The 21,388-nt window shown below is 51.2% G+C and overlaps 6 protein-coding genes across 6 annotated transcripts; all 6 read left to right on the forward strand.

Moving 5' to 3' along the window:
* Window positions 1–1,258: 1,258 nt before the first annotated feature.
* SMAC4_04701 (uncharacterized protein) lies at window positions 1,259–1,759 on the forward strand (the record flags this gene model as incomplete). Its single annotated transcript, XM_003346481.1, has 1 exon — window positions 1,259–1,759. One exon carries the CDS (start codon window positions 1,259–1,261, stop codon window positions 1,757–1,759), a length of 501 nt encoding a protein of 166 aa, XP_003346529.1.
* A 127-nt stretch (window positions 1,760–1,886) lies between these two features.
* On the forward strand, window positions 1,887–3,689 carry SMAC4_04702 (uncharacterized protein; the record flags this gene model as incomplete). Its single annotated transcript, XM_003346482.1, has 1 exon — window positions 1,887–3,689. The coding sequence occupies one exon, from the start codon at window positions 1,887–1,889 to the stop codon at window positions 3,687–3,689; it is 1,803 nt and encodes a 600-aa protein (XP_003346530.1).
* A 411-nt stretch (window positions 3,690–4,100) lies between these two features.
* Window positions 4,101–5,702, forward strand: SMAC4_04703 (uncharacterized protein). The gene is made up of 2 exons (XM_066090162.1): window positions 4,101–4,663; window positions 4,739–5,702. The coding sequence occupies exon 2, from the start codon at window positions 4,775–4,777 to the stop codon at window positions 5,417–5,419; it is 645 nt and encodes a 214-aa protein (XP_065946516.1). The 5' UTR covers window positions 4,101–4,663; window positions 4,739–4,774; the 3' UTR covers window positions 5,420–5,702.
* Window positions 5,703–6,612: 910 nt separating this feature from the next.
* SMAC4_04704 (uncharacterized protein) lies at window positions 6,613–8,669 on the forward strand. Its single transcript, XM_003346484.2, has 2 exons — window positions 6,613–7,738; window positions 7,905–8,669. Exons 1-2 carry the CDS (start codon window positions 7,076–7,078, stop codon window positions 8,100–8,102), a joined length of 861 nt encoding a protein of 286 aa, XP_003346532.1. The 5' UTR covers window positions 6,613–7,075; the 3' UTR covers window positions 8,103–8,669.
* A 210-nt stretch (window positions 8,670–8,879) lies between these two features.
* On the forward strand, window positions 8,880–9,503 carry SMAC4_04705 (uncharacterized protein; the record flags this gene model as incomplete). Its single annotated transcript, XM_003346485.1, has 2 exons — window positions 8,880–9,218; window positions 9,366–9,503. The coding sequence occupies 2 exons, from the start codon at window positions 8,880–8,882 to the stop codon at window positions 9,501–9,503; spliced, it is 477 nt and encodes a 158-aa protein (XP_003346533.1).
* Window positions 9,504–12,335: 2,832 nt separating this feature from the next.
* SMAC4_04706 (uncharacterized protein) lies at window positions 12,336–18,011 on the forward strand (the record flags this gene model as incomplete). Its single annotated transcript, XM_066090163.1, has 1 exon — window positions 12,336–18,011. The coding sequence occupies exon 1, from the start codon at window positions 13,170–13,172 to the stop codon at window positions 18,009–18,011; it is 4,842 nt and encodes a 1,613-aa protein (XP_065946517.1). The 5' UTR covers window positions 12,336–13,169.
* Window positions 18,012–21,388: the final 3,377 nt, after the last annotated feature.

Genomic DNA, 21,388 nt, shown 5'->3' on the forward strand with positions numbered 1-21,388 from the left:
TGTTTTCGCATCACACACATCATTGCTCCATCACTCTCACTTTCATAAAATTGCCTACATTCTCTTGGAATGACTCAGTTTCATACGTGATATATCCCTCTGCACAATTATTTCCACTTCACTTGTTTTATTGGCTGGTTTGGTCCTGGTTGTTTGCCATCTGCTGACGTCAAGCGGCAACCCCAGAGATAATGGTACCAGTCGAAGTGGAGAACACATCACCGGATTTTTCGACACGTCCGGTGCTAGGATGAACAATCATCATTGGCTCATTTGGAAGAGTATGGTTCTCAAAAACAGGTGGGTAAGGTATGCTGTTGAGTATCTGACAGATTAAGCGCCTGTAAGCGGCCAAGCCTGGAGATCCCCTAAGCGCCCGACGACATGGCACGCTGCCACGGGGAAGCACGGTAGTGATCTTTCTGGCTCAACATTATGACATCTTAGCCTTGGGTGCGCAATTGCTGCATTCATAATGGAGTTGAGTAAATGCTTTCCATCCGCGAGATGAGTGGGAAAAGGACCTGGTAACGTCCCATCAAGATCGATACTTCACCATCACCATATCCCACCGCCGGCTTGGTTGGAAATATCAACCCACCACGTCTACATCCCCAATATTTGGCAAAACATCAAACGGCAAGAACAAACACGTCATCTCATCAAGACGTTGGGATGGAGCTCCAACCAATCGCTTTCCCTTCAAAAACGTATCACCATCTCTCCCCGCTCCATCACCATCCGCGAAACCTCGCCCCCCTATATCCAACATCAGTACACTTCCCAACAACTTTACTCACATCTCCCTCTTCCACAACATCCTTCACCTACCAAGGCCATTCGTGTCCTCGATCTCGACCCAGTACCTCTGTCATCAATCAACAACCCCACATCAAGAATATCTCTAGATCAGCAACCTCTAGCTGGCACCCTCCGCACCATAGACTTTGCCACATGCCCTAATTTCACGGCTCTTTCCTATGTCTGGGGAGCCCCTGCCAATGATGACTCCATCATAATCCGCTGTGATGATAGCCGTGGGCATGGAAATGGCGGGACATGCAAGATACCGATAACGAGGAACTGTCGGGATGCACTTGTTTCTTTGCGGAAATTGCACAGCTGCAGTTCTAGAAATCGGGACAGTGGAAGAGCAAATGAAAGCAAAGAAGCAAATGAGCAGGTGCTCACGGTATGGGTGGACGCCATTTGTATCAACCAACAAGATGAGCGGGAGAAACCTGGACAGATCGCTTTGATGGGCGAGGTGTATACTTGGGCTTCCAAGGTATGGGTTTGGTTGGGTCCTACATGCCCAAACATCACGCCAAGGTCGTCTCCAACTCGACACGAGAGTGACTTCAGAGGCGAGAGAAAGGTCAAAAGAGCCATTATCGGCTTGAAACGAGCGGCAAAACTCAGAGCCACGCCTCCCGGAATGCCTTGGATTGACTCCTCCATGCATGGGAAGCAGCAAGGCTATGGTCCGCGTACCACCTTTCAAGATGCCCTTCTTGCCTCTCGCTCCCTAGCCAGAGTCTTTGTCCGCCTTTGGCTCCGCGAAACGTTTGCGCAACTCAAAACATATTTAATCATGTGCTACGCCTGCTTTACGTCCGCTCATGCCTCGGATCTCCTCGAAACTAACGACCTCGAATATCTCTTGGACAGAGAATGGCTACACCGCGCCTGGACATTCCAAGAGATTATTCTCGCCAGCAACCCCATCATCCTCTGCGGCGACGAGTCCATCACCTGAACAGAACTTCAGCAAGGGCTAGACTGTCTCCTGTTTTAGACCGGCGTTCCTCCTACGAGGATTTCTTCGTTTCAACCCCCTAAACAACGATATCCACTCGGTCAACGAGGTGCCTACGCTCTTCAAAATGGACATTCTCTCCCCCACCTTCCGCTTCCCTGGCCCTTCCCCTGCAAATTCCCAAGTTGTCAGGACATGGCTCGCCCTCCTGCACGTCTGGCGTACCGTCGACCGCCCCACGACCTGGAACGGTCAAGTTTTTCACGCGATCCCCTCTTATTCTTCGCCTTCATCCCGGGCGCCCCAGATTCACTTTGATGCTCACAGCCGAATCCGAACGACTGGCACCAGTACCAACAATACAACAGCAACAACCACAATTCACAACTATACCATCACCCAACTTCTCTGCTCCTCCCGTTTCTGGTCTCTCTTTCTCCGTCCCTTACTTCTCGCTCTCTTCCTCTCCCCCCTCATTTTCTTCGCGTCCATAGCCAACCGTCTCTCTGGCATCAACGCCACACCGTCTCATACCCCTCCGTTTTTACCTCCCTGGCTCCCCTTTCTGGCAATCCCATACATAATCCTCATCTTTCTCTCCTGCTGTAGCGGGCTAGCCTTTGTCCATGTCTTGATCCTTAGGTGGGGCAAGCCAGTGATTTGGTCCTTCAACCGCCTGTCTGAAAAGGAGTTGAACGAAAAAGAGGAGGAATATGAGGCCAGGAACGCCCTCGTAGCAGTGGTAAGAGCTCTGAGGGAACGGAATGCGACGGTGGTGAGGGACAAGAGTTTTGCCATGATGTGTATTTTGGAACGGCTGGAAATTCTGCTGAAGCCAGCGGATTCCCAGAAGAGCCTGGGAGAGGTGTATCATGAGGTGTTTGCTGGATTGTTGAGGAGGGAGTCGGCGCTAATTGCGTTGTTGGTGGATGTTGACGGAATCAAGGAGACGAGAAGGGCAGCAGAAGAAAGCGAGAATTTTTTGGAGGGAGCACCGAGCTGGGTACCCAGCTGGAGTCAACTGCCCAAAAGACACTGGATCAACTACGACGAATCAATCTATAAGCGGATACAACTTGGAACTTCTCCCTCATCACCCGCTACTACCTCTGTGTCGGCTCATGGTGCTCAATCCCAGGACTGGCGGTTATGTTGGATTGACCACGGACAAAACGACAGGGCTCTCATAGTCCAAGCTGTCATCCTCTGTCGAATCACATACGTCTCTTCCCAGATCGGCAGCAGCGAGTTCCGCTTCCGCTCTACCCAGGAAACCATTTCCATTCAACATCTTCGCAGCTCCCTCACCACCATCGACGCCTGGCTATACGCCATCACGCTCTTCGCGCCATCGACTCCGCCTCACCAGTTCAATCCCACTGCCATTCACATGACTCTCTACCCCTTTAACCAACAGGCACCCATGACCAAACCTAACACTCACAATGGCCACCAAGAAGGATGCGGCAGAGTCGCCTCCCACTTCCGACGCTGGAACTATATTCTTAACGGTCCCCAATCGGCGTACATGTACAGCCCTGAGCAGCGTCAACAACTCATCGACAAAGTTTTGCAAGACCCGGAATTGAGGACATTTGCTCACAATGTCTGTGAACGGCTTGGTGGTGACACGAGGTTGTATATATCACAAGACGATGGGTTTGTAGGCGAAGGGTCCAAGAGGATGGAACGGGGCGATGTGGTTGCTTTGATCAGAGGTGTTGGACAGCCGATGATTTTGAGACAGACTACTTCCCAGAAAAGTGGCAGTGGCAGCTTTACGGTGGTCGGACCGGCGTTTGCATGCCGGTTGGCGGATTTGAATACGTTCAGGTCGACCCCGGGCCCGGGTCCGGAGGGTGGCTCGGGGCCGGGGGCGTATGACCCGGAGAGAGATGGGAAGGTGTGGAGAGTTCTGAGTCTAGTTTGATCAGCGGCAAGGCAAGAGCTGTCTGAGTGGTTTCCATCAAGTTGTAGGTGCTGCAGTGCCGTTTCTTGATTTCATGTGCAGAAAATTCGCCAGGTGGGTTGCACCTTCCACACGATCAGCCAGACACCACCAAGATCCTTTTTTTCCTCTTGTAACGCAGGAAGGTGCTTCCCCAATCAAAAATTCAATTGTGTTTCTTCCACTTTCCATCCTAGGCAGGCCGGGGCCCAAATTGCCTGCCTTTTGCATTGCAAGCCTTGACCGGCAAGTAACTTCTTCCTCCTTTCAACCAAGTCGCTCTCAAGCTGTTTCCCCATCATCCGTTCGCTCATCTTTCCTCTTTCGTCTCTTCTCTCTTGTACCTACTCCCACCACAATACCAATGCACAGCAGGACAAACAGAACTGGAGCATTTCGACGAACTACATGATGTGCAGTTTGTTCCTTGAAGTTAGTCAAGTTGCGCATACCGTGATGCCTCCTTCGCACTTCCATGCCTCAAGAACAGCACCGCGTACATGCCGTACCTGAGAGTTCTGAAGGTCAGCGGCCGACCAGCCGGGGTACTCGACGCGCTCCGATGAATTCCTGCCCCAGCCCCAGCCCCAGCCGATTATTTTGAGTCGGGAATGTTGCGAGGCAAGAATATTGGGCGGCAATAATGCTGCTACGCAGTTGCTTATCAAGGTCCGCTGCCTCGTAAATGTCCCCGATTTTTGCTTTCCACAAAGGGAGGAACGCTTCTGATCCCAACGAGTCTATCTGGGTAACGTTACCCTTCTTTCACCCATAAAGGCACCGTCCTTGTCACCACTCCTTCTTGTCCTTCTCCCAAAGGCTCTCCAAGATTACTACAACATTATCATCGCTTAAAATCTGGTCATTCATACCCTTACCAAACAACACCATCGTTTTACCAGCCTTGACGCCACCCGAGATCATCACGTTCTCATCTGCGACGCCCAGATCACAAGGTACTTACCTCTAAAGACCACTGCCAGAAAACTTGGTGATGCCTTTCAATTTCAGCCACTAACCTGGTGTGGCAGGCCAGAGCACCTCTACCAAAAAGATAACTGCCCAGAATGAGTGCCCCAAATTTTGGTCGCCCGACGCAAAACAGTACCGCTGCCGGCAGCACAACAAATCCCAGCTCCGATTACTTGGAGTATGACATGGTGGATGACGTGATCACGCCAAACCCCGATCTCAATAACTTGGAGTACGACGCGATGGACGATCTGGTTATCCTGACCGATGGACTCGTCATAGAAAAGGAACAGGGACAAGGACCAGAACCAGGACATGCACAAGGAGGAGGAGAACAACCAGGGCCAAGATCAGGGACACAACAACAACAGCAACCACAGCAACCACACACGCAAGCACACCCACAAGAACCGGAGCAACAAGAATATTTAGAAGCATTAGCGTGGGCTCAGAGGCTTTGTAGGCTTTATCGCTCGAAACACATCTTTGAATCGACGGAAGCTTCAGGGCTAGGTTTGGCTAGATGGCAAGAGGTTTCTGACGAGCACAGGGCCAGAGGATGCTTCGCCTGTCACATCAGCCATTTGTGGATGGTAAAAGATGAGCTGGGCTTGAAGATTGTGTGCTGGTCTGAAACGTTGCAAATGATCGGAGGAGATCCGAGGTATAGGATGGTAAAGGATAAGACGGGTTGGAAGGGTGTTATATTCGATCTGGGTGCTACGGTACCTATCTCTTAGTTCCTCTAGGGCTCTAGGGGGTGCGATGTGAGTCTAGCATTACACTAGAAGCCAGACCATTGAGGTAATCCGCAAGATCCTCTGGATGAGATGGCTGATCAAAGCCTACCCTTCAGGAAGCGTTAGATAGCAAAACAGCGATTCCTTGCAACGAGGTGAGCTTATGGTTTGGAGATGTTTCTGAACGAGTTTTGAACGAGTTCTGGGCTAGCGTAGAGTATTAGAGTAGTGATATGGAAGTTCAAGTATAGACAATACATGGACGTCTTTTCGCAACTATTTGTATCCGTCTGGCTTCCCAGTAAGGCGCTCTCGTCCCGTTACTCCATATTAAGATATATACGGAACCCAAACAACACCTAAGAGCCTCAACATCGATAGCGCTACCCGATACATACCTGTCAATTTCGTGGATTATTTTGGCCCTGTTATCTTCTCGATGAAAATGTCAAAATACAGTATCAAGTTAGATACGCGGGTCGGCATCGGCATTTCATGTGAATGACACCCAGTGCCCACCGCTCCCAGCGTGGACCAGGCAGACAGCGTCGCAAATGGACCGACTTACTGAACTTGATGTAATTAAGCCTGTCGAGAATCGGTCCAGACGAGAAGCTGAGTGGTTACATGACTGGGGTGATTTGGAAGATCATGCACCTCATGTTTGGAACCAGTGGTTCATATAAATCAAATCTTAATAGCGCAAATCAAATAAACCCCAAGAGTAACCAAAAAGATCTAGGGTAAAAGTCACTCAAATCAAATCACATATACCCTCAGATTTGATTTGCTAGATTTGGTTCATTTTAGATACAAAGTTTTAGTGGTTATATACTTGTCATGAGCCGGGTGTGACTTTTCCTAGAGTACTAAGCGCATTGATGAAAAGACTTCGTATTTTGACTAGGTAACTAGTGATTAGGGTATTTTCTGATGCTTTTTAACTTGGGATTTTGGTGTTTTGAAGTTTTCTTTACCTCTTTGCACTTTAACTTTCCGAAGCAAATCTAACAAAGCAAATCAAATATCAAGGTAAACAAAGCAAATCTGACCGCAGAGGTACGCAAATAAATCAAATCCGGGACTAGATTTGATTTGATTTGATTTGTGTGAACCACTGTTTGGAACAAAGAGCATTGCAGTGTATTTTTCACGAGTTGATTAGCACAATAGCCTAGTAGGTACCTTCCTTGGGAACCATGTCGTGATGTCACTGAAGTCAGCGGGTGGTCACGAATTCGGAGCAGCGAAGACACCCAAACCTCCGTCATGGAATCTTGAAGGCGCCTTCTATATCCTGGACGGCCTCAGCAAAGTGACGGGAGTTATCCAGTCATGTAATTTTCTGGTTCTCGGCTTCATAGTTAACCCACCCCAGCCATCCGGTCTCCGTCGTCCGTCGTGCTTTCCACTGAACGCCATATATCCATACCTTACCTCTCGTTGTGGGTGGTCGCCTCCAATCCACATATCCGCCGCTATGAGCGCGCTCATTTACTACCACTTAATCCCGATCGCCATTTCTCCCTCAATAAAGTCCTTCCCGACAGCAACAAGATTACTTCTGACAACTCTCCCACAGGCTTTTCAACATTCTTTGAATTTATTACAATCCAGACACTTCTCACAGAACTCGCCAGCTTTTATCCATCCACAATGTCACCGCTCGCACCTGACAGCCCCGATCCTGTCCAAGCAGGATTGGAGTCGGTGGACAACGCACCATCGTCACCACTATCGCTTGATTCCGCACTTGCCGCAGCAGCAGCATTAGACATAATTACCCGCCAAGCAGCACAAATGTGCAATGTCTCGCTAGATCAAAGTCATCAAGCCACAAGCGACGACGAGAAGAAGGATCGCGCGACCTTGAACCAGGACCAGAGCCAACTCGATGCGGATGACGATGTTGATTTCAACCTGGACCTATCCTCACCACCTTCCCCCACACCTTCTGACCTCGCCGACCAATACGGCGGGATCTACATCGACCAATTCGGGTACCCCGTCAATCTTCTGCGCCTCCGTGTTGTGGAAAGACCCGTTTTTCGTCGCCTGACAAGGAGCACAATGTCCTGGCCAAACGACACCCAGCTCATTGATCTTGCAGAGGAGGCACGCTACAAGAGATTCAAAACTGAGCTGCATAGCGAACGACACTTCACGGACGAGCAGAGGAAGCAGAGGGTGCAACGGCGCAAGGAACAGATCCAGGCCAAGCTCCCGTCTGAGTATCTGAGCATGAAGACGATCAACCACGGACGGCTCTTGGGGTTGATGTTGCAACGTTGGGGGATGTATAATTTCTTTGTGGAGGAGGTAAGTCCGATGCCCTGTGGTGCAGCACCTCAGTTGGTTCCGTCTTGTCCATGTCCTGAGCAGCCTACCCAACATGATCTATACAGGACACAAAAGCGACTCTTGTTGCCGAGTATCTGCAACTTTTACTAACTGATGGCCCCCTGGGGTTTCTTTCACATCACAGGTGGAGAATTTCCAATGGGAAGTCTCGGCTGTTGGAGAACTCAGCGAGGACGACAAGAAGTGGTGTTCACTGCCGCTCCCGGAGAACGTGGCTGCTGCTTATGGCGTTCCGACGCAGACGGCAGGGGATCCTCCTCAACGACGCGCACCCTATTCGACAAATGGCTGCTGGTACCACTGTTGGTGGAACAAAGACTGAGACATCGGGAGGAGGATGGGTTTGGATGTAGGAAGGAGGAGAGCAGGTATCTCCACATTTTGGAATACTAGGTACACAGCAAAGGTGAGAGAAGGCATTTCGGCATGCAATAGCGATACCCAGCAGTCAATAAAGTGGCAGTAATAGACACAGCAGAAGACTATCGTTACGATGAGTCTGGCCGAAGTAGTAGTAATGCAATAGGATGATTTTTCAACACCAAATAATGGACGCGGAAAGATCGCCTTGCTCATCAGCTGATTTTGGTCTTCCATATGCCTAAGTAAGGTATCTTGGAAGAAGGCATGATATAAAAAGAGCTGCTGCCTTAGCTTGTCACGGGCATATGTAGCGGCGCCCAGGGGGAAATCACACGGTCCGAGGAACTAGTTACCAGAGCCACAAAGCGCCAAGTTCAACAAGCTTTCATTGTTTTGCCACTTTAAACTCCAGCCTCCCAACAACCCCAACCGTAAGCGCTCATCTGAGCGGTAAAAGTTGTTGGCTCCCCTTTACCTTGAATGCTGTAACATCTTTGTCGTCACAGCCCGTGACATGTCCTAGGTGGCAACCATGAATTCGCAATCTTGTGTATATATACCAACCTACCTACCATACGCTGGGAATGGTTGGTTGGTGCATAGGAGACCGACACTCTCCATCTCAGCACTCAATTCCCGAAACAAAAGCACCTTCACCAACAAGCAAGACAACCAGATTCTCCATTGAGATCTGTTTTCTGACCTATCATCGGCCAGTCAATCAGTACCTGCCGGGATGGCGTCAGAAATCGGAAACGAGACCTTACAGGAAGAGCAGAAGCAGCAGCAGCAACAACAACAGCAAGAGAAACAGGCGGAAAAGCAGGGACAGCTTCAAGAGGCCGATCAGAAGAAGAGCGGTGGCAATAACGATCAAGTTCCAGGTGATGAACAGACTGGTGAACTTAAAGATCGGTCTCTCGCCGCTACCTTTACTTGCACTCAGGAACTTGGAAATGGTTCTTCCACCGAATCAAAGCCTAAGAAGCATGGCGACAAGAAGCCGCAACACCGAACCCAGAACGCTTTCCCGCACAAACTCAAATTATCCGACTGCAAGTATGACCCGTACAAGGTACGAAACAAACTGTTGAAACTTTTTGGACCGGATGGGTACGACCTTGACGTGAACGAACTCCCTTCTCTACCTAGGTACTAGCATCAACGAGGAGGAAAGAGTGTTAGGTGCACGTGGACTGACCGGTAGTGGAACACGATGAAGACAAGGACGATCGTAACCCTGCGCATCAGGACGCCACGGGAGCTCACCGATGAAGAAGTTGCTGGCTGCCTGAGAGAACAAGAGTCACCGGAAATTTTTGGTCCGCCTTCGCTGGAACCTTCTGAGAACGAGAGCTGAATGGAGGAAGTCATGATGGGTACACCACCTAAGGACGAAAAGGCAGACATGTTGGTATAGAGGGAGGTAGCGATTTTCGCGGTGTGAACAGGGACGAGCGTGACCAAACTACCTAGTAGTAGTAATTCAACAAGGCAATTCCTGTCAGGACCAATGAAGACACAAAAATGCTTGTTCATCACTGCAACTTCTTTTGATCATCCACATGCCTCTGTGCTTTGTACTTCAACTCAATGCTCCATTTGATTCCTCTCTCAATCCGTCCTCGGTCCTGTGAGATCCTGGGAAGGTGCGATATATACACGTGTAGAAGTTGAGTGTTTGGTGGAACTTAAAATGACGATTGCGGTTGGGGAAGTGGAGGAGGAAGTCGCGATGTCGTTCTTCGGTTCCGCGTTTAGAGCAAAGGGTTAGGGTTCGAAAAGGGGGCGGCAGTGGTGATCTTCACTAGATTGGATGTGTGTCGGCCGGCACCGTGAATGGTCGCTGCTGTGGGAGGCGGGCGCTCGAGAACAAATCGTCGCTCGCTCGCTCAGGGGTCACCGTTTAAATGTACTAAATCGAGCACGCGGAGGGGATCGTGGAGAAAAATGTTTCGCGTAAGGTGTTCATCCGATATTTGATGGTGGTTAAAAATATCAACCATGTATAGTTACCCGAGTCGCCTCCTTACCCGGGTTGCGGGTCCCCTAGTAAGGAGAGTTGAAGGCGGATGGAATCACTGATTTTGGACTTCGATTGATGCCGAGAAGAAATGTGGTGCAGTCTGGGTGCCGATTCGAATGATTCCAGAAGGTTAGCGTTTTGTCACTCTTGTCGGCTTCTCTTTGACACATCATGGTCTGATGAGGAAGAAATGTCCAAGGTCGAAAGAAGAATATTGACTCCAAGAAACAAACATCGCAGGACAACAATGGAGATGTGGTGGCGGTCTTGTGGATGGTCCAAGGATATGGGATAGCAGAAATGCAAGGCTGACCAAGGCGGACGTTCCCGAATATTCGGATGGCGGGTGTGATGTCGATCACCGATCACGAATGGAAATAAATATCCGGGTTCGGGTTCGGGACGCGACCCAAGAATATCCAAGAACAATTGAGGGCAAGGAAAAAGTCGAAGGAGGCTGAGTCGTGGAACTAAACAGTACTAGACTGCGGGTTAGTCAGGTATAGATCTTGTCTTCAGTCTTCAAACTATTGTCTTTATGACGATACTCTCACGCATTTCCGGAAGAGAATCAGGGGGTTGACAAGTCCGAGCCAGAAGGTGAGATTCTTAGGGTCGGAAGCCGGAAAGGATTGAAGGTTGTGATGGTCGTCAAAACAAGGACACAGTTCACTGCCCTGGCGTTCATGCGGAGTTGTGGTGCGTGCCTGGATTCGCTGGAGCTTCTTCCCAGGACTGCTGGAGTTGTTTTGAATGGTGGAGTCAGGCACAAACGACAGGGACCGGGAACTGAGCAATTCAATGTCAATAAAAGACGCTCGGACCACCCTACCCGACCTTCTCTCCGCCGAAGCACAAAATGCCAAGACGTCTTCAGCGGGGAGCGCAATCAAACTGTTTGAACAATGTTCACACTTTCAGCTTCCTTTTCTCTCTGTTCGGTGGGGTAAAATGACCCTTTGGGAGAGCCCAATGCACGCCATGAGAGCAATGCCACGATGTTTAAAAGAGCCGAGAAAGACGGATCAGAAGGATTCAAAAGATCAAGAGATCAGGGGAATCCACTCAAACGCGCTTGTAATATACCTTTTTGGGTGATGCTCAAGTTGGTGCATCTTTGCAGGCATTGTGAAGTCGGGCTAGTTCGTGTACAATGACGCGTGGGTTGACGAGCAGAAAGGCGAGTGCTCGGCAAAAAAAAAGGTCGACGGGGACAGGGCCATTGGGCGGATACTCTGCGAGAATATCGCAGGGCACTTTGTTGCTGTTAATTTCCAGAATTCCGAATTCCGGGGTTTTGTTTACAACTTGATACGACAGAGTCAAATGTTTTCTGAAGTTGACGGTGATAGAGAAGAAGAGACTCACCGCCCGCCAGGTGGTTGCCCCGATATCTCCCCCGACAAAGTAGAAGCAGTACCTAGCGGTCGAAGGCAACAGGGCAAGCACCCCGGCGCACATACGGTACACCCCGGTACAACCCCCGGCCACCGGCCATCGGTCCAGGACTCCAGCTCCAGCCCACAAGCTCCAGCTCCCCAGCTCCAGGGCAGCATCCCCCTGTCGCATTGACATTCCCCCGAGCCCGTGCTCCCCGTCCCCCGTCACCCCGTTCCTTGGGCCAGGTCGTTGTTGTCGAGTGTCTTGTTTCGCATTGATTTCCTTCCTTTTGGTCTTCCGTCCGACTAAACCCTCAACTTCTCATCACCTACGATCCCCGAATCCCAACGAACCAGGTTTACGGTTGCGTTGCGTTGCCTTGCATCGTCGACCTGCGTTCAGTGGTAGTAGTGGTACCAGTTGCGATTGCATATTGGCTTCCCGCCTGCTAAGGAATCGGAACAGAACACACTTCCACCACCGTCGTCACTGCCTGCTCTTTTTGCAGCTTGCGCTCGCTTTCAGTCACTACAGCCGACCGACCAACCACAGTCCACTTCTCTGCGAACATTCTGTCGTTTCTCTTTTCTCCCTTCTTTAGACTTTTGGCAAGTTATGCACCAAAGAACAAGTTCTACTCAGCTTTAGTTGTACACATTACGATTACTACGACATACAGTACCTTCTAATCGACGAGACATTTTCAAAAGACGCCAGCTAGCTATAACGACGAGCCGCATACACATATACCGTAATATTAGGCCAAAAAAAGAAAAAAGCAGAGAAGAGGTCCCCCTGTCGCGGCTTTTGGTACCACGCGGTCAGCGCAATCTCTCTAGACTCAACGTCCAGGTACTTACCCCCTCACCCATTGGCTTTCCTGCCCTTCATCTTATCCCAGCTCCATGGCCTTGTGTTGTCCTGCACTGCTGCTCTGTTTATTTACGATCCCGTCCCCCAAAAGGCGGAAATATCTGGCGCCACAGCTGCAGTGCTACTCTCGTTCTGTTCTCAAGGTACTTACTCGCTCGACCTTGTCCGCTACTAAGTCACGGTATCTGTCTGCAGGTCTGCACCGCCAAATCCCAAACACTACCACTCACCAACCACCACTACCTACCCTGACCTACCTACCCAACCAGGGCCAGAGCCAGTCAGCGAGATCAACCACGGAAGACATTCCCAAGCATACCGACCTCTTCACTTAGGATACGTACCGATCCAACCTGCACCGACCCGACTACACACAGACTGGAGACATCGCGACCGAGAGCCTTTTCGAGACACTTTGCTCTTCCCAGGGCTTCGCTATAGCCAACACCAAGTTGTCCTCCCTGCATACTGCCGCCGTCGATAAGCCCAGAGCTCCCTGATCCCGACGACTCGATCCGTCTGTTTACTTTGCCCCCACCCCTGCCTCCTTGGGGCTGGACCCGACGAGAGCCTCTCACCGAGTCGACGCCGCCTATCCCCCAACAAACCCTCCGCCAGTCGCAAGTCATCAGTCGCCCGTCGCAAACCTTGTCGCCCACCTCCCCCTTCTTGCGCGACCATCTCTCCACCGAACCCCCCATCTCGACCGCGACAGCGTCATGACCACGGCGACCAATTGAGGCCAACATGGTTCGTGTCACGGAGGAGCTGGCGATCTCGCCAGAGCATGTCACACTCTACTATACCACCGACCCTTTGATCGGCCACCTACCCGTCCTGGTTTTCCACGGCCCTTCGACGACAGCAAACTACACTCTCAACAGTTCGCGCATCCAGGTCCATGTCTACACCCCCGCTGGGTTTATGTCCTTTCACCGCATCACCATCTCTCCCAACTCTCCCTTCTACGATGTTGTCGACTACCTGCCGCGCGAGTTCCAAGGTGACGAGGTTTGCAGAGGACTGGCCTTTGGCCTATACAAGTACTTCAGCGAGCTACCAGAAGCCGTCAAGTCCTACCTAAAACACCAGTATCCCACACGAGGCCCCAGGGCTCCCGATACGGCAGCTACCTTATTCAGCCCTCAGCATGCCGCCGACCTCGCCAAATCGGCCGTTCCCGCCGAGAACACTGCCGATGTGATCCAGAGCCTCCAAGTTGCGCTACAAACACAACACATAAGCAACGTGGATATCGACTTGGTGTTGCCCCCAGGCTCCATCATTCCCCTTGATGACGAAGAACTCGAGGAGGTACCCGAAGATGAAGACGATATTTTGGACCCGACTCTAAGGCAGTACGGCGGCTATACTCCTTTGGTAAAGCTGTTTGGAGAGCCTGTGTTTCTGCCCACTTCGAAGCTTCGCCGCGCACCTTCGCGACCCGCCTCATTACGAAACAGAACCAAGTCGTTCTCAAGGAACCAGAAAGTGGAGCTGCGCATGAAGTTGGGCGAGTTGGTCGATACTGAGGAGCGCTACGTGCTCAAGGTGAACGAATTGGTGAACCATGTGGCCGACGAGTTCCGCCAAGCTGCAAAGGCACGAGCTACCGGTAGCATCAGCCCGTCAGAGGATGACCTGGACAAGCTCTTCCCCCCATCGGCGGGAGAGATATTAGAGCTAAACACGGCGTTTATGCACGAGCTTCGGCGGATTATGGACGACACGGAAGAGGATGCGATCAGAGACATGGAGACACCTTTCCCAATACACAGAGGAGAGGGCTCCGTCAAGGTCAAGGACCCCAGCGGTGCTTTGGCCATGGCCCGCCTCTTCATGGAGTGGTTCCCCAAGTTCACCGAGTGTTATCAAGACTACATCCGGGCCAGTCGGGAATTTCCCCGATTACTCAACCTATTTCTAGAGCAACAATCAAGCTTTCGCCAGCGAGTAGCCCAGAAAGGAGAACAAGCAGTCCGGTCTCTCCTCATAGAGCCGGTCCAGCGACTGCCACGATACAGTCTCATGATCGACCAAATTGTGAACTGCCTGCCCATCACGCATCCTGCCTTGCAGCTAATGCTCCGTGCAAGAGATATAATAACCAACATCTGCTCTCTGGACGAGGGTGCGGGAGACAAGCCCCACATCATTAACAGGTTACGCGCAATGGTGGAATGCTGGCCCCCAGACCTGGAGCCGCAAGGAAGGTTAGCCGTGGCTGCCGATTTTGTCGAGCTACCTCCCCCGTTCGATGACCTTCGGGAATCGGACCTTGAAGAGAATGCCGGAATTTTCCTCGTATTCTCTGATATTGTTGTCATCATCAAGAAGAAGACCGACTCAGGGCTTACTGGTCGTGACCTACTACGCGAGATTGACAAGCCATCGCCCGCTGGTCTGCTGGCATCCATGACTAACGTTGCTGGAGGACCTGGCATGTGGGAGTTTGCGCTTACGGGGTGGCATAACCTTGCCGATGTTCGTTTCACAGAGTCTGCCGATGGTAGGCTAATCTGGATGGCGTCCACGGCTGACATGAAGGGGTCACATTCTGGCGAGTATTTCGGTGGAAAGGCGATTACCTCGAGGTGTTTCCTCCTGCAAGAAATGTACGAGGGTAGGGCATCCAAGTGGAGCGAAGAAATCGTCAAGGCTCGTATCGAGGGACGATTTTCCGAGCCGGAGAGAGAAGATCCCACATGGACTTTGCGTTCTGTGAGGATGGAAGAAAACAATTTCCGGCTACACGCAGCGGTGTTTCAGGAGGCCGCAGATCAACTCATTGAAGGCCGACGAGAACCAGCGCCTATCCGGGTTGTCCTGGATATGGACCTAGGTACCAAGAGCGCCCCAGTCGGTCATTACGGCGTAGAGGTCGTGGTCGAGATTAGGACTGCGGATCTGAGGAGGATATCAATGAATACTCTTGGCTTGAACGGCAAAAAGTTCAGCGACGAAGTTGCCTTGGACGACTTCCTACCAACCCTCTCACGCAGAATCATCCAGTTGCTAAGTACCCAAACCTGTGTCGCTAACCTAAGACTCGCTCCCGCCCTTGTCAACTACTACACCAAGATCCTACGCGGCCTCCACATGGGTTCAAAAGACATGGAAAAAGGCCACAAGCGCTCACAAAGCGCATCCCCCGTCAAGTTGTTGTCGAATTTCCTCGGTGGCAGCACGCCCAGTGTTACGCTCACAGAAAGTACGCCCAATGGCTCGCTAAGGGGGCACCAGCGGAATCCTAATGGGAGTGCTCCCGCTCTGCTCCCCTCACAGATGGCCAGGACGAACAGTCGGAACGACTTGATGTTGCTTGCGGCCTCGATCAAGGAACAACATAGTATCAAGCTGGGTACTACTGAGGACATGCGCCCCGAAAACCCACTGTTCCGTCTTGAACAGACCTTCACTGGTTTCATTGCCAATCTACAAGCTCGTAAAGGCTACTATCATGGCCGAACACTGCTTACTAGATCCATGGCAGATGAACTGTTGGTCAACGATCTCTACAACAGACTGATCGAGTTTCCTTTTGATTTGGAAGCCTCGGCTGAGGTGGGCACTGACATAGTTTTTGCCGCCTTCGAGAAGTTTGTGCGCATCGCATGGCGCGATCAGATAGGACCGATCATAACCATGCACGCGCTCGATGCTCTCCAAGTCCGCGCTTCCAAGAGAGTGGTGGGCGACTTTGGCGACTTTGTCCGATTCATTTTCCGAGACCTGGCCCCACAAAACCGACGGGCCTTCACCGCACTGATCAAACTACTGGCAGATTTACTAGATGGATGTTCGAATGACGGAGATCGGGGTGCCTTGACACTAGCGTTCGCGGAATTACTTGTCGACGACGGCACCGGTTCCAACTACATCAACCTTCTAGACCGCCTTGTTGAAGACTGCGACCGAATCTTCGAGGATCACAGCTTTGGCGCAACCCTACAGCTCAAGAGCTCACACGAAGACGTTACCGCGAGTAACCGGAGCCAAAAGTCCATCACGGGATCCATGACGTCCAACAGCTCGTCGCTCCGGAGAAAGTTTGGGTTCGACAACCTCCTCCGGCAAAACAGCAACAAAGAATCCGATCGCGATCGTCCTTCGGTATGGCGGTCCCTCAGCAAGCACACAAGGAGCCCAGGTGAAAGTTCCAGCCTTTCCAAAGCGAGTAGGTCAAAATCAATCGATATCAGCGTTTTCTTCAATCCACCAACACCCAACAGGTCGCGACGCCCAGGGTCGCGAGACAGGCCTCCAATCGCCGGAGCTTTCGATGACATCACGCACCGTCCGTCTAGTTCAAAACGATTAGAAACGATTGGCGAGCCGGAAACTGAAGTGGAAGCGTCCCCCGGATCCAAGCGGTTAAAGAAGAAGCGTCGCAGCTCGCTGTCGGATCTGAAGTCGATATTGTCGTCCACCACCCTGGTAGATTCGATTACGAGCCCACCCCCGGTCGACGATAAAGAGGACCCGCTGGTCATCGAACCCGACACCGCCGACCTCCCTGTGCCCGCTCAGATTAACAAAAAACAGGCCCCCCAAAAGTTTAACACGCTGCCCCGTCTCCCAGCACCGACCAAGATCCCCGTCAGCCCGAACTCACCCACCAAGATACCGATTAGTCCCGGCTCGGGCTCTAATATCAGCCCTGGTACTGAACTGACCCCACCGTTGTACGCGTCCCGTCCAAAGGAGAGCCCAAGCGTTAGTCCCCTAGCACAAACCCCATGCACTCCACCTGAGAGAGAGCTCTTCAGCTCGTCTCTTCCCATCCGGAAACGTCCCAAGGCCCTTTCGGTCTCCCAAATCCCAACCCTGAAACCTTCCCGGCTCCCCACCGCGGAACGGCCATCATCAAACAGCAATAGCACCAGCAACGGCGCTGCCAACAATGGCGGCAGTCTCACTCGATCCCCGAGCCGTCCCGCCCTGCCCTACAATAACGGGGGGTTAAAGACCCCGACCACATCCAGCGGCCGCCTCGGCCTCCGCTCCCCACAAAAGCTCCGTGAGCGCTTGCAAACCGAACTCAAAGCCGTCGAAGAAGTTGATGCCACTCTCCAATCCGAACTCAGCCGCATCTCAAAAGACATGACCCGCATCAACGCCACCATCCCGCGTTCCGCCTCCAACGAAATCCGCCGCCTCTCCAGCGCCGTTCGCGCCCTCGAGGAGCGCGTCCCGCAAGCCATGCTGGACCTGCAGGAACGCCAGGCAGAAATAAATCGGGAGATGGAAGTCACGCTCAAAGCGGCCGAAGCTAAAGTCAAAGCCATTGATCAACTTTATAAGGAGGCTACGGCCGAGAATGAACTTTTGTATGAGAAGTTCAATAGCGAACTTGGCAAGATGCTTAAAGCTCTGAAGGGCAAGGGGAGGGAAGATAAGGAGGAACTGTTGGCGAAACTGAGGGATCAGAGTGAGGAAGCAGCGAGAGTCAAGAAGGAAAATGCGAGGTTGAAGAGGGAGATGGCGAGTTTGAGGGCGCTGGTTACGGCTGGGGCGAGCAGTGGCAGTGGGAGTTATAGTACGCCGACGGAGAGGGTGGAAGGTCTTAATGGGGTTGACGGGTCGTGATTCTCAAAAAGTGCGGCTTGTGTTTGGCGTATTGTTTCTGTCATTTGGGTCCGGGATTTGAAAAAGGAAAGCATGGTGTTGGTGGCTTGTAGCCTGTTGCATGGTGTTCTATATGTCTTTGTCTTCATATATGTTGGTATAGTATTGGTGTTGCATAATAATGACTGGTCTGAGACTCCTAGGAATGAATTGGAGCATTGAGTTGAAGTACAGAGTACAGCATCAAAAGCAGATGAGCATGGGGATCTCTTGCGTGTTCGTTGGAATTCAAGAAGGCACTGCGTTGAATTACCAAGGTTTTCTCAGATTCATTGCGTGTGGTGTTTTGTCATATGACATGTCTTTCCCCTTTCCTTGCCCGTTGAAACCCCCTTTCGCCGGTTGAAGGCATTCACATCTCTGACGACCGGGATTTTCTGCGCGGCCAAACACTATCTGTCACCAGCTGGCATGGAACTGACGATTACCAGGTTACAAAAAGGAGAGTCGTGAGACAAGTACCTTATCACTGAGCCACTATCCACACTGACTAATTAAAGCACAAACCGGGTGGGTGGCGATTCCATTGGAAACCGGTGAGGTAGTGGAGCTGACTTGAACTTTGTTTTGGGCAAGAACCATCTCCGTCCCATACCGGGTGCACCTCCCGTCGGTTTACATCCGGCCCTCAGAGCACCTTCCCTGGGCAGCAACAACCAAAACAACAGCACTTCTCTGTTTCCGCTTCCGAGCACCGTCGTAGCACATTTTTCTGGGCCCCACCCCACCATCCCCGCCATCCTTCCACCTTTGTCTCGTCATATCCCCGGTGTCGTCGTCGTCCTCCTCGTCGTTATCTCGCTACCTCTCTTTCCCCAAAGACCTCTGCCTTGCCCGAACAACGGCATACGGTCGGGCCGCGCTAGATGGTGCTTTTGGATCCGCGCGGCCGGCAGATACCACAGCTTCCTACGGAAGGCGATACACCGGTGAGACCACATTTACAAGTTTTGTTTGGGGGGCTCAGATGGGCGAATTCTACGGTTTTTTATCCTCCTCCTGAGTATTTCCTCTTCCCATAAGCATTATAACAACCTTCAAAATCCTTCTCGGTGAGTTCTTCAGGGGTGAAGAGGATGGTGTCCTTTGGAGGCAATTTTCTTCGTCAAGTTAGCGCTGGACTGGTCCTTCCTTGTCTTTCCAGTGCTGGGAAAGAGGGAGAGGGACGAAAATATATAAGCAGGGGGGGTTCACTTACACGTAAGTGGAAAGATCTGCCATAGTCACGTCCAGATCTTTTCCGTAACAGATCGCCCACATCCTTAAGGTTATACTTCAAGCCCTGCGGATCTGACGGTTTCAACTCGTAGGGGAATTCAGCTCTGTCTTTCTGTTCTTTCTCATGCGCCTCGCGAATTTCGGCCTCTTCGTTGGCTGCTAATTCGGCGGAATCATGGTCTTGTTGCTGCCGCTATTCTCGTTGTTGTTGCTGTTGTTGCTGTCTTTGCTGCCGCTGTTGCTGTTGCTGCTGCTGTTGCTGCGCTCTTATGGGACTCCTCTTCTTCCCAATGTTTGTTGATACCATTTTGCTAATATATGGGTACTTGAGGAATCCTAGAACTTTGTGTGCCCTTAAGGGGGGTAGAAGTCAGATGGCGGTTGTCTTCTTCCGGTCCTGTTGAGTTTTCTTGTTTTTTTTCTCCTGTGTGGACGCAAGTGCTCCGATCAATACATGGACAGTGTGCCATTTTATTTGCGAGTCCTCAGAACTTGGTCGAGGTATGCGCGACTGGTTGGTATGTTCGAATCGTCGTTGACGCCGGGAACTTGCCACGAGCGGTGGTGACAAACAGACAAAGAACATATCCAGTCAAAGTACTCGTCAGGTCCTCAAAACCGACCCCATGACTTTTAGTTCAGTTTTTACACTTCGTGCACAAGTTGCAGACCTTTATATATGTTTATGGAGGAACTGCCGGGTTTGTCACTGAGGACATGTCAAGAATTGTAGAAACAAAGATTCCCTCGAGCCGAGTTAGGAGCCAGCATTCATGTTTCAAGCGAGCGGCTGGTTGTGCTGTTGGGTGCTCTTCGGGAAGGTGGAAGGCCCTCGATTAACGGGAAGTTGTCGTTGGACCTGGAATTGAACGACTCAGACTCGGTTCATAAATGGCTAGATAACTAGCCGCAAAGGAGCAAAATGCTTGATAGAGAAGTCAGATGGTAAGTCATAGCGCTGATATTTCTTCAAATGGTGATTCCTTTATCCTCGCTTGTTTTGCGTGTAAATTGTTGGAGGTATTGTAGACAGATCGACTTCACTTACGTTGGTTTCCAGCCCTACCTGCGTCCCAGCCGCCGTTTTCTTGCTGTCCATACTGATAACCTACCGGGTATTGCTAATATACTCTCCCAATCTGACGGATTGGTGGACCTGATGCTGCTGTATTATGGGAAGTGTTCAGACTGGGACTGGATTACTGTCGAACAGTGTTGGGAGTTGTGAATTGCAATTTGGGAGCTCAAATGCCGTGGAGGATCAACATACATCAAATATTAAACGCGCAAACTGGGAGGAGAACTCACGGATGCTGGGTAAGTAGTTGCTTGTTGCATGATTCAGTGGGTAGGATCTCGTGACAAAGGAGTTGTTGGACAGAAGGGACAACCAACAGCGCATTGCTCACAATGGCGGTTATGTTGGGCCATGGGTGCAGGGCGTTACGCGCAGACAAACTGGACTTCTCCTTTGTTGGATATGGTTGGTGATATTGGAACCAACCAGCAGCACCCAACTACCCATCCTCATCGACGAGAACATTGGGGTTTTGCCGAGCTCCCAGCAAAAAGACAAGGCTCATTGTTAGCGGGGATCGACTGTGAATGTTCCGAGATCTCTCCCTAGACCTTCACTTTTGCTCCATGAGCCCCCATGTAAACATCCGCATATAATGAGTGACAGGTGTCTTGTCAATAGGCCACTTTTTGGGACGTCCAGTAGGCTTGGAAGATAGACATTTGTGAAACCCTTGTTCCCTCTCTTCCCCATTTTCTTCGAGCTGCACACTTTGTCTTATCCCAGCATCCAGTATCCAGAATCTTCTCCCATCACAAATCTTGCCTTTCCGTTACTGGCGAGTATCTCTAGGCATGGCACCCTATCTCCCCATGGGCGGATTCTTTTGACATGGTTCAAGGACATCTTGCGAGATCCATACAGGGACCGAAACCTCGAAAAATATCTCTTTTTGGCCGTTTTCCAGTGGGGGCATCTATTGTGGTAGCGTTAGGTTATTGTTCTCCATGGAACTTTGAATCAGCACAGAGAGCCACTCACTTTGATCTCATAGTCCCCTTTGCGGCACTTCTCCTCTAGCAACGTTCGGGCTTCTCTTCGT

Source organism: Sordaria macrospora, chromosome 3 (genome assembly GCF_033870435.1).
Source record: "Sordaria macrospora chromosome 3, complete sequence".
NCBI classification, from domain to species: domain Eukaryota; kingdom Fungi; phylum Ascomycota; class Sordariomycetes; order Sordariales; family Sordariaceae; genus Sordaria; species Sordaria macrospora.

Bases quoted from the DNA above. Each gene is read 5' to 3' on its own strand.
- SMAC4_04704 (XM_003346484.2), top strand. From the start codon at position 7,076: ATGTCACCGCTCGCACCTGACAGCCCCGATCCTGTCCAAGCAGGATTG. The intron at 7,739-7,904 runs GTAAGTCCGATG...TTCACATCACAG, and splicing joins ATAATTTCTTTGTGGAGGAG to GTGGAGAATTTCCAATGGGA.
- SMAC4_04703 (XM_066090162.1), top strand. From the start codon at position 4,775: ATGAGTGCCCCAAATTTTGGTCGCCCGACGCAAAACAGTACCGCTGCC.